Source organism: Miniopterus natalensis, chromosome 19, assembly GCF_054644295.1.
Source record: "Miniopterus natalensis isolate mMinNat1 chromosome 19, mMinNat1.hap1, whole genome shotgun sequence".
NCBI classification, from domain to species: domain Eukaryota; kingdom Metazoa; phylum Chordata; class Mammalia; order Chiroptera; family Miniopteridae; genus Miniopterus; species Miniopterus natalensis.
In genome coordinates, this window is record NC_142099.1 from 22,421,041 (window position 1) to 22,433,107 (window position 12,067).

At 39.0% G+C, this 12,067-nt stretch overlaps 1 protein-coding gene across 2 annotated transcripts in view; it reads left to right on the plus strand.

The window, feature by feature from the left end:
• Positions 1 to 290: 290 nt before the first annotated feature.
• TSEN15 (tRNA splicing endonuclease subunit 15) overlaps positions 291 to 12,067 on the plus strand; it is an 84,967-nt gene continuing 73,190 nt past the window's right edge. The window contains exons 1-5 of one of the 2 annotated variants that reach the window (XM_087828182.1): positions 291 to 440; positions 2,886 to 2,967; positions 3,288 to 3,423; positions 11,220 to 11,361; positions 11,883 to 12,067. The exon at positions 11,883 to 12,067 is cut by the window's right edge and continues 651 nt beyond it. In XM_087828182.1, coding sequence (XP_087684308.1) covers positions 291 to 440; positions 2,886 to 2,967; positions 3,288 to 3,423; positions 11,220 to 11,361; positions 11,883 to 11,903 — 531 coding nt within the window. In that variant the 3' untranslated portion in view covers positions 11,904 to 12,067. The remainder of the gene's footprint in view (positions 441 to 2,885; positions 2,968 to 3,287; positions 3,424 to 11,219; positions 11,362 to 11,882) is intronic. The other variant, XR_015716132.1, reaches the window with a different exon arrangement.

Here is a 12,067-nt window from a genome sequence, read left to right on the forward strand (position 1 = left end):
TGAATGAACGCGGAGCAAAACCCGAGCGCGGGCGCGCAGGTTCCAGCCACCTTGGTTGGAAGGAGGGGCTGGTCTAACTTGGCTCCCGGGGGAGCCCCTCCCCCCTCCCCTTCCTCCTCCCCCTCCCTCTTCCGCCCTCCCCCTCCTCCCCCCCTTCCCTGCACCCGCCCCCTCTTCTTGCGGCCCCTGCAGGGGTCGCGAGCGGCGGGGAGGCGGAACCCACGTGCGCGCGTCCCGGCTTCCGGCCGGGCGCGGGCGCGGTGCACAGCGTGCGCGCCGCACTGCCGGGCATGGAAGAGCGCGGCGCCTCCGAGCCGGAGCCCACCCCGGGCTGCAGCGGTCTGGGCCCGGGCGGCGCTCGCGGCGGCGGTGGCGGCGGAGGCGGCGCAGGCGCCCACCCATGGGCCCCGGAGGACGCCTGGATGGGCACCCACCCAAAGGTCAGGAGGCGCGAAAGGAGCGGGGCGCCGGTCCCGGCCCCCAGCCCAGGCCGCGAGCCCGGGCCGCGCTCCCCTCCTCCCCCTCCCCCTGCTGGGCCGGGTCGCCGGGGTCGCCCGCGACCCTCCCGCGGGGGACCCGCGCGCGCCCTGCCAGCCGCGGGCAGCGTTGTTGACGTTTGTTCCAATGAGTTGCACAGTTGCCCTGACACTCCCCCCCGCCCCCATCCTGAACCGACGGTGTGGACACGCCCGGCCCCTCCCGAGGCGGAGGCCAGCAGGAGCCGCTCCGCCGGGGATGGGTTCGTGGAATCCGCACCTGACCACGCGGAACGGTTTGCGGGCCGTGGACAGGATCCGGGCGTCTGTAATGATGAAGGTTTAGGCGCTAGGTCTTGGGTCCGGAGTGTGCGTCTTGATTTTTGCCGCAGTGCAGAGTCCTAATTTTTCGAATTTTTTGGGAAAGTTTGACTAGGTTCTTCCCCAAAGCAGAACTACTCACCTTGTGGGTGTATTTTTCAGTGTTAGTGGGAAGGGAGCGACGGATAGTTCCTTACTTGCTTCTCTGCTTGGCCCATTGCTGCCTTGTGCCAATAACAAGCCATGAATGAGTAATGAATGGAAATGAGGGGTTTGTAGGAATCTCAGGGACCGGTCTAGTAACTTTGGTAGAATTGCAGTCTTCCGCTTAAGGGCAGTATTTCATAGGTAATCATCCAAACACAGTGAAGAAAAGGAAAATTTTGAAGATATGTAAGTCTGACGGGTTAACCCCTTCTCATTTTATCTTGCTAATTTTATCCTGCTGTTAGTATTCCCCCTCAAGGTGAGAAAAACAAACTGTAACATGGAGATGTTATTCAGTGCCCTAAAAAGAAAAAAGCCATAACCTGGAGAGGCAACATAGTGGTTAGGAGCATGAACTCAAAGCCAGCACCGCCAGAATCTGAATTCTGCTTCTGTCACCAGCTTTGTGATTTGGGGGCAAATTGTTTAATCTCATTGTGCTTCAGTTTTCTCATCTGTAAAAAGGGGATAATAAGAGTACTTATCTCATAGGGTTATTACAGGATTAAATCAGTTACTATTTGTAAAGCACTTGGCATATAGTAAGCACTATGTAAGTATTTAAGAAGCGAAACATCAGTAACAAGTTTTAAAAACCTCATCTAGATTTGGGGTGCCAGTCAGTTTTTATATCTGCATATTGTTTTGGTTTTGAAGTTAATGGCTATATAGGCCCTGACCATCAAAGCTTCCCTTTTGATTTTTTCCTCTTGAAAGATCAAACTGATTTTTAAAAAAAGAAAGAAAAGATATTAAGTGTTTGATTTTTCCACGTCTGCCTTTTTGTTAATCAATTTGAAAATTACTTGGGTCCATCTAGTAACATGGTATCAGATTTAACATCCTCAGACACCACTTTCATTATATTCTCATGTGTAGAAATCCTCAGTGTTTCCTTATGGGTAAAATTCAAACTTTGAGCTTGGCCATCAAGGCCTTGCAACCTGGTCCCTAATTCCTTTTTCAGTGCTATGTTCAAGCACATCTGAGATTTGAGGAGGACAACTAATAACACCCCTGTTCTCCTGCACCTGTGCACTTATGATGAAGCCAGTAGGAGAATGTGGCATCAAATATGAACCCATGGAGGTCTGCTAATCCCTAACCTCTGTGTTAGCCCTGCTTGCCCACCTCCTCACTGCCATAGCTGGACAACCTCAGGCTTCCCCTGCAGGAGTAGACCCCCAAAGAATGTTCCCTCAATGCTCACCAGCAAGTTTGAAAGCAGCAGCACTTGCTTGGGCCTTTCTTTAAAATCTAGCAATTAAATAACTCTCTACTCGAGTGAAAAGGAGAGAGAGGCCAGGAGTGGTATTCTAACAGGCTTTCTCCACATGCAAATAGGAGACCAGGGGAATAGAGACTCCCATTAACATGCCTCGACAAAAATCTTATTAAAAAATGTCTACTCCTGGCAGATAGGTTTCTTTATGGGTCCTTGAATATGTATGGCTTATTCCCACCTTTGTGTGATTAGTTACACTGTTGCTCTACATTCTCAGTCTATTCAAATCATACATGTCCTTCATGGCCCAACTTGTATCCCACCTTTACCATAAAACATTCACCAACCAAGCCACCTGAGTATAGCTCCTCTGACCTGCTGTGCCATTTATTTTTAATTCCACTCACTTGGTTTTTAACCACTTTCTGTCATATATTATTATTTGCCTAATAGTTGCAGGTGTACAATGTGTTTATCCTAATAATTGCAAGTTTTTTAAAGGCAGGGATCAGGTCTTACATTGCTTTGTAACTCCCATTATACCTAGAATTGAGTTTTATACATTATATATATTTAATAAATAGTTGTTGGTTGAGTGAAAGAAAATATTAAGAGATTCTTCCTTCTCTGTTTAACAATTACATTTTGATTTTCAGTATTTAGAAATGATGGAATTAGATATAGGAGATGCTACCCAAGTTTATATAGCATTCTTGGTTTACCTGGACCTCATGGAGAGTAAGTTTTTGTTTATATTGCTTTATTATTGGGGCCGTGGTAGAGGGTTGGGGAGTTGGGTTTGGATGTAGCATTATTGACATTATAATAAGCTATCATTTATGCATTTGTTGTTAATAGTGTCAGTTTTGTAATTTATTCATTCATTTACATTGGGAATTTCTGGGTAACAAAATAAGTAAAAAAGAAGATAGATAAAAATGTAAAGAGAAGATAGCGTTGTAAGTGATGTTTGTCCAGCTGAATATTAGGTAGAAGTTAAGAATTTTTATCTTTGATTTTTGATAAACATTATTGTCCATTTAATGATGCTCTTTCAGGTAAAAGTTGGCATGAAGTAAACTGTGTGGGATTACCAGATCTCCAGCTCATCTGCCTTGTAGGTACTGAGATAGAAGGAGAAGGGTTACAGACTGTGGTGCCTACATCCATCAATGCTTCTCTCAGCCATAACAGGTGGGCAGGTGATTTTGGTCTTTGTTTAACAGGTTAGTTCATCACATTGTACACCTTAAACTTGCACAGTGTTATATGTCAATTACATCTCAATTTAAAAAAGAAGAAAGCATTATAGAGTGTGAATGGATGAGAATGGTGATATATTACAGGGAATATTAATTTATATTAATTTTATATTAAAAAGAACATGCCAACTTAGATACTTCATTGTTAGAAACACTATTTTCTATACGCTGCACAACCAGTCTGAGCTCACCAGTTGTAAATGGCTATCCTGGACTGTGCTGCTTAGCTGTCTGAGTATAGTGGAGGTTTTTAAATGTTATTTATTCCTCAAAAACTTTAGATAACATTTTTATGACTAGGGAATCTGGGTGGTATACAAAGCCTGGGAGTCAGAGGACTTGTCATTTTGCCAGAGGTACAGTTTCATGTTAGTTATACAGGGCATGTAGCATATAAGGCATAATAGCTGTTCTTTTTATTGAAGTCCTAAGTTTATAAAACTGGATTAAACTCCATCATTTACATAGCTAACTACAACTTAGTCATAAAATATTTCCCCAGTGATGACAGTAAATAATTTCACTGTATCCTTTAAAACCACTTCAGTAGCTATCTTGACTATTGAGAGGCAGAGTGGCATATATGTATTTGCATGGCTTATCCTTTCCCTTATTTATGTTATGGTGTATATGTATTTGTGGACTCCTTAAAAGGTAACAGTTCTAGGTAACATTTCATGTTATATCTGTCTGAATTTCAAGGATCCCCTACATAGTTTTTGTATCCATTTCCTACTTAGTTTCCCAGGCTTCGGACCTTGCGATCTTATTTACGTAGCTTTGGCGAGAGTGCAGATAGATTCCATTACAGAGGGAATCTGTATCACAGTGGCAGTAGGTGAATGCACACTCAGCAAAAGTAGTTTGTGACCGGTATTCTGTAAAGCACTTACACATAACAGACATTGATAGTTAAAACACTGTGGCATATTTTCAAAGTCTCAGAAGGTCTTTTAGGTAGACGTTGGCATGAAATAAAATGAGTGGGATTACCAGGTCTGCCTTGTCTGTACTGAGATAGGAGCATGGTGACAGGCTGTGGTGCCTGTACCCATCAATGCGCCCCGTGCGAAAATGCTGATGGAATGCTCATTGCTGATCTCCAGGAGGAGGATAGAATTGGTGAAGTATGCACATCTGATTATCTAGTGGGAAAATTATGCTGATGGAGTGTGAAGCTGTTTGTGTTTCTCGAAGGACAGGGCACATCTTCTTTTCCTCTCATCTAAAAATACTACTTAATGCTAATATAAAGTAATTTTTAGCTCACATTTTAAAATACTGTATTAAGTTATATATTTGGATTGTATATGCATATGGGAAGTACTCTAGATTGTTTCTTGCTAAAGTGAATCTAAGAATCCATGTAGCACGTTTGGCATGTAGAGGATGTGAATGCTCTGGTTTCCCCAGACCCAGCAGTGGTATAAAATCATATTATTAATTTCACAGAGGTCAAAGAGATCTGATGAATTTGAAGATGAGACAACCAGAGGAATCCTAATGAAAGCCAGGGGCCTTTTTCAGTGCTAAGGTAGCAAATGAAGCCACATTTATGTCCAGAGAGCTTGATGAGCTTCTTCTGGACCACCTTGCCATTGATATTTGTTGAGTTTCCCTAAATGGGAGAAGTAGATTACAACAAAGTTAGGATAATAGAATTTCAGGTTTATGTAATTAATATTAGTATTGTGGATAGTTATAAATGGGAAAATATCTTAAGTAACTTACCTAAGGACCTATGGCAAATTATGGGGGGGAAAAGTATTTCTGTTTTTTATTACTGGTTTGTGTTTTTTTTTCCTAGTAGAACCTAAGTTGTCTCCTGATTTCAGTGTTAGTTAACCTTCCGTAAAATATGAGATGCTGAAAACTAAAACCGCAGTTGTTGTATTTTAAGCTTATCTGTATTTATACATGTTATAAGTTAATTTTTAAAAAGCTGAGTGAAGTATTTTGTAAATTATAAAATCCAGACAGTTAAGATACTGTTTTTTGAAATGATCTGTAAATCTCTTTTTTTTTGCTTAGTAATACCAATGAATCAGTTACCCCGTTAAACCTGCCTGAATCATAAAGGGCTCTTTCATCCTGGTGCCAGCAAAGAATAGCGGGTAGCTTGTGCAAGGGTGGGGCCTCTCCAATGACCCTTTCATCCCCAGCCCCACAAAGTAGTGTCATTTCTTTTGATTTCTGGTGATAAATGGGTACCCTCAGCCATTTTATCTGAGAGAAAACTTTTCCAAACGTTCTGTTTCTTAGCATCTTCTCATCTGAATATTACTCTAGAAATTTAGAAAAAGGCTTCAATATGCCGTATACCAAATTGTCATCTGCTAATTCAGCAGCCATAAGGCTAAAAGTCTAAGAACTTTTGTCACTTGGTTTGATCAGGACTCTATTGGCTCTATTATTGCAACTTACTAAGTGGTCCTCCTTTATAACACTTAATATATTTCTACTTAATATATTATATATTTGGTTTTCTTTTATTGTTTACTGTCTTCCTTTCCCTTTTAGAAAATAAGCTCTATGAAAGCAGGAATTTTGTTCTGCTCATTGCTCTTTCTCTAGTACATAGCCTGGTTCCTGGTACTTGGTATTAAATCAGTGTTTGTTGAATAAGTGAGTGAGCTCTCTTAGACTACTAAGTTCCTGCAGTGGAGATTTGCTAAATAAAATCTTTTAAAAAATTGTTTTTGTTTTGTTTTTTATATATTTTTATTGATTTCAGAGAGAGGAAAGGAGAGGGAGAGAGAGAGAGAAACATCAATGGTGAAAGAGTCATTGATTGGCTGCTTCCTGCATGCCCCCTGCTGGGGATTGAGCCCACAACCCAGGCATGTGCCCTGACTGGGAATCGAACCTCGATCTCCTGGATCCTAGGTACATGCTCAACTGCTGAGCCACGCTGGCTGGGTGTTAAATAAAATCTTAAAAAACATAGGATATGCTCAAGCAGCCTTCCAAGAATTTCTAAAAAATTAGAATGTCTGCAAAATCCTTTTGCTTTCGAGATTTTATCACTATTTCCCACACTACACTGTAACTGTAGCATATATCTGAGGATAGAGAACAATCGCAATGCCTCCTTACCTTTTAGTGAAACTTTGTCATCCTATCCACCCCCTACCTTTAATCCCTTCTTTTTCCTTAGTGTCTTGAAGTGAGTTCCTTCTTTAGAACATTTTTTAAAAATTTTTATTTTTTTAAAACTTAAGTATAATTAACATACAACATATTAGTTGCAGGCATAAGCATAGTGATTCGATATTTGTATCCATTGCAAAATGATCAGCACAGTAAGTCTAGTTAACACCATCACATTACATAATTACAAAAAATGTTTTTTCTTGTGATAAAAACTTTTAATACCTCTCTGTTAGCAACTTTCAAATATGCAGTACAGTATTATTAACTATATTTATAACCTTTTAAAAGATGTTCTTAATTATGAAATTTAATCCTGAAATGCTATAATATTTTTGAAGGATACTCTATTAATTATTTCCCTGTAATTGAAAAATATCTCTACTCTTCAAAAGTATGTTCTTTATTACAAATGTACTTAATGACCATTATTTTATTTGAGGCCTAAAGTTTAATAAGTAGTAAAATTATTTCTCTCATTTGACTTTCCTGCATATCTGATGCGTGACCTCATGTTACCTCTGTTGAAAATCTGTTGCTGGTGAAACCCCCAATTCTGGCAGCTTTTAACCAACATAGCATATTTTCTCTTACCATCCACCAAAAAAAAAAGGAAAAAAAGAAAGCCTGCAGTTTATATTAGTAGAATGGCTTCCCACTGGGTTGGATAGTCAACAGGCTCTTAATTGTTCAATAATGCCCCCCCTTGGGATTTCAGCCACCTTGCTTTTTTACTAGGAAGTCCTTGGCATGTTCCCAAGGAGGCCGTCTGTTGTCCTTGGACTTTCCTTCAGGATTGAGCCTGTGCATGAATACGGCTTCTTGGGCACCCTGGGCACCAATTTAAATTTGCATTGTGTTTCAGAGTTGGATTATGGAGTGTTGCTTTAAAATATCATAATGAGGCAGATCAAAGAGTTAATGTCTTTAATTGACGAGGCTACAGCATATGGTCCCATTGAAGAGGGCAGGAGGAGATACTGCTTCCTGTGGGTTGAAGTTCATAGTTTTAACCCATGATGCATTCTGTTTCAACAACGTTTGTTTGTTAGTTTAATTCTCACCTGAGGATATTCTTTTTTCCATTGCTTTTCAGAGAGAATGGAAGGGGGGGGAGAAAGAGAGAGAGAGAGAAAGAGAAACACCGATGAGAGAGAAAGACATGGATTGATTGCCTCCCAACTGGGGCCGGGGGTCGAGCCTGCAACTGAGGTATGTGCCCTTGGCTCAACAACATTTGAAATTAAAAGTAATGTTGCCTTCAACTTTCTTGTCCTCTGTATAAATATCCAGAGATCACTTAGTCTCTGTTGGAGGATTCCTACAGAGAAATGAAGCTAAGATTTAGGGAAGGCAATTACTTAGCTTAGAAGAAGGGCAGCAGCCAAATGGTGTTACCTGTCTGTTTGCCTCTGGCGTGTTTTCAAGTTAGCTTTATTAAACTTTGGAATCACTCTGTTTACAGTATGCTGAGCTCCTCTCTGAACAGTTATGGGAAAGAAAAACCTGTTGCAAACATCAAATTCTGTTACTGTTGATCAACAACGATGATTATTACTGATTTAGCTTTCTTCTGGTGGGATTTTCCCTTGAGAGATAGTGAACTCAAAAATATGAAATTATTCTTATTACATATGATATGTTTTTCATATGTAGATTTATATCAAATATGAACTATAAACAATTTTATTATCCAAATTATTATTTTAGATTTGTGTGATGAAACATCTCTATAATATTTTTCTAAAGAACTGAGCTTTAAAAAATGTGCATATGAGGAAACTTTGTTCTGTGGCTTTTAAATTGTGATTTCAAACTGTAATTCCACCCTCCTCCCCACCACCAAGCAGGATAAACAGCTTCGACTTCATTTTTAACAGTGATTTCCCTCAGCTCTGAAGACAAACCAGGCTTTAGAACTCTGAGCTAATTTTCAGATGTTAGGGTTTCCCACGTGGGTGTTCTGAGTAAGTCAGAAAATGTTTTGCTGTTTATATCAAAGAACTCTGGAAACAAATATGAATGAGACGGAAATTTCTATCCTAAATTTCAGTATATGGGCTAGAATTTCCCCACAATTTACCTTAGGAAACACACACATACACACATGCATTGTAACTTAAGTATCATATCTGGAGAAATGGAAGATATGTAAAAGTTTTCTTAATTGGTTTTTTCCCTTCCATCTGTGTCCTGTCCTTGTCATACTCTGCCGGTTAGGGATGTTTAAAGAAACTTATTTTTAACTCGTGTGTACTGCAGTGTCTTCAGACTGTCATTTTCCATCAGTGCTGAGTATTGAGGTTGCTGGTTAATTTCTGTGTTTGCTTCATCTGAGTACCTCTAAAGGAAATCCCTGATATGAACAGGAATCTAACTGATTTTCATGCAATTTAACATAGGTAGAAATTATTTTTTAAGGGGAGGGGGTGGGTAAAAACATGATGTCTCAATTTGTAAGGTAGCAAACTGGTATAGGTACTATATAGTAATACTTGTACTTAATGACTATTTGACAGTTTGCAAAGCATTTTCATGTCTGCCACCTCACTGATCTTTACAAAAGCGCTGTGCATAGACATAGAGGTATATTGTCTTCATGTTACAGCACCATTTCTAGAAAAGCTTTGATTCCTCAAATTGAGTACTACCCAGTGGGGCACAAACACTGAGGTAGTGATTACAGTAGGTAGGGCTGCTCAGGGTGCCTCTGTAGGGTAAGACACGTAACTTTGCCTAGAGGTTGGGGAAGGTGACAGGAAAGACTTAAGAGAAGATGATGAAAATATTACAGATGTCCCCTTTTTTCCCCATTGACCCCCTCCACCCACTCCCCACCCCAGGCCTCCTCTACACTATTGTCTGTGTCCATGGGTTATGCATATATGCATATCAATTCTTTGGTTAATCTCTCCCCACGCACCCACCGCCACCTTCCCTCTGAGATTTGTCAGTCTGTTCCATGCTTCTGTAAATTAAAATAAAAATAAACAAAAACAAACAAAAAAGAAAAAACAAAAAGAGAGAAGATGATGGTTTGCTTTGTTGACTTAAAAAGGAATTAAGATTCTGCCAGGTAGAATTTTATCTATCTGACGAGGGTTGCCTAACAGTTATGCTTAACAACTGAGGTGTTACTGTATTGCTGTTTTAACTCGTTCAGGGTCATTTTAGACAAGGTTTGAACATGAGGAAACAAACTTAGAAACTCTCTCATCTCACTTCATGCCTTTGTAAACTTAAAGGATAGGTAACAGGTAAGCAGCTTTTTGTGACTAATGTTCTGACAAACCAGTTAGAACTTCAGCTTTTCCAGAAGTTTATTGCTGTTTTAAATCACTTTAAAATCTCCAGCCTTTACTACAGATTTTTTAAAAAGTATTATAATTATTGTAGTAAGAATATTTGAAAGCAGAGACTTTTTTTTTTTTTTTAGATTTTTTTATAGGTTCAGTAACTAATAGGATGGGGGAAGAATGACAATGAGAATTTTTACTTAGGGATCGGAATTGGAACTTAAGGGGACAAATTACACTTTTGCTAAAGACAGTATAGTGTCTAGTTATTTATGTGTTCAGCTGAAGCATGTTAACATGCTAGTAAATCTTTTTCCTGTCTCTGGAGACTTGGTTAGCTTAATGAAAGAAAAACTGATCATTTTTTATTTGCCTTTTAAAGAAAGCTCCTCTGGAGGTTACATTTATTGAATTGTTGAACACAGGCCTTTTTGAGTAGGTAATAAGGATTTTCAGTTGGTAGTAAACAAAAGGTAATAGTGCTTTGAAGACCTAGATATCAGATTTGATAGATTATTTTCCACAGCCAGCAAACTGAAATAATTTATAACTGATTTCTTGATACATAATTTTATCCCCAAAGTTTATTTCTCTATATACTTTTCTCTTAGCTTTTATGAAGTATCGGAATACATATTGAAAACCATAAAAATATCTATATTCAGACCTAATAATTCTGATACTTAGAACGACCCAACAAATATTTTAAAAGAAACAACTACCTTCAGAAAGATGATCTTCACAGCTTATTTTCATTAGCACCTTCACCCCTCAAACCCTGAGAGAACTTTATAGCAATAAGGAAATGATTGGGCAAATTATAAGTCAGTAAAACATTATATAACCATTTAAAAGTAGAATTACGAACACAATGAGGGAAATATTTATTATAGTTTATTTTAAAAAACCTCAATACCAAATTATTTCACTCTAATATACAGACTTGGAAAATTGGAAAGTGAACATGGATGCACTAAACACTCGCTATTGGTGTCCCACTCTATAGGTTCCCAAATACAGTTTTACTCAGGTGTGATGATCGGGAGAGACGGGTGAATGCAAAAGAGGAGGCTTGAGAGTCAGTGGGTGGATAGCCTTTCCCTGCAGGATTGTTGTCTTCTGTGTAAGAAGCCAACTTTAAATGTTTATATGTGAGCTTTCAGACTTTTCCTGAGTCAACATTATAGTTATAATGTTATTGCCTACCTCTTGCCCAAGATTTTACAGTACTTGATCTTATTAATGAGTGACTATCCTAAATGCGCTGTGACTTTCTTTTCAGAATAAGAGAGATCTTGAAGGCGTCTCGAAAATTGCAAGGTGATCCAGATTTGCCGATGTCTTTTACTTTGGCCATAGTGGAGTCCGATTCCACAATAGTCTATTATAAACTTACTGATGGATTCATGCTGCCAGACCCTCAGGTCAGTTTTGAAGCAACTAACAGTAAAAAGTGAAAAAAGAGAAAAATTGTGACATGATTTTAATTGTGAATCAGGCCTTTCACAGAACTACATATTCCTCTGCAGTATGAAAATTCATGAAAAATAATGGCTCTATTTTCATACCTCAGAAAACTGCTGTATTTTGTTCATAGTGACATGCTCTTAGTTTTCGTAAAAATGATTTCCTTTTTCTATGGAGAATTTCATGGTTTCCCAGAGTACTTCACGAAGTTATGATACATTTTATTATTTGATGAGTAACTGAGGTGGAAAATAAAGGCTAATAATAGTTTTAACCAAAGGAACACTTCTTTAGAATATGTTAAATTGGTTGACATTTTGACAGGAATATTTTAATAAAATAAATGTGTTACCTGTGATGTCTTTATATACTTTGTTGGCATAATTAGAATAATTACATTAAAGATCTTTCTCGTTTTGCTTTTAAATTACATTATTGGGGAAGAGGTCCGTGCTGATCTTTGTTTTTTATGTTGCAGAATATTTCCCTTAGAAGATGACACCTATACTTCCCGGTGCTCACTTTGTTCATACAAGATTGGACTTGAGACCCATCAACCTGCTTAATCTTTTATCTCAGAGACAGTCAGGGTTGACTTAGCTGGTCCCATTCCATAAATTTTTTTCTAAAGTATAAAACTTTCCCAGATAGGAGAAAGTTTTG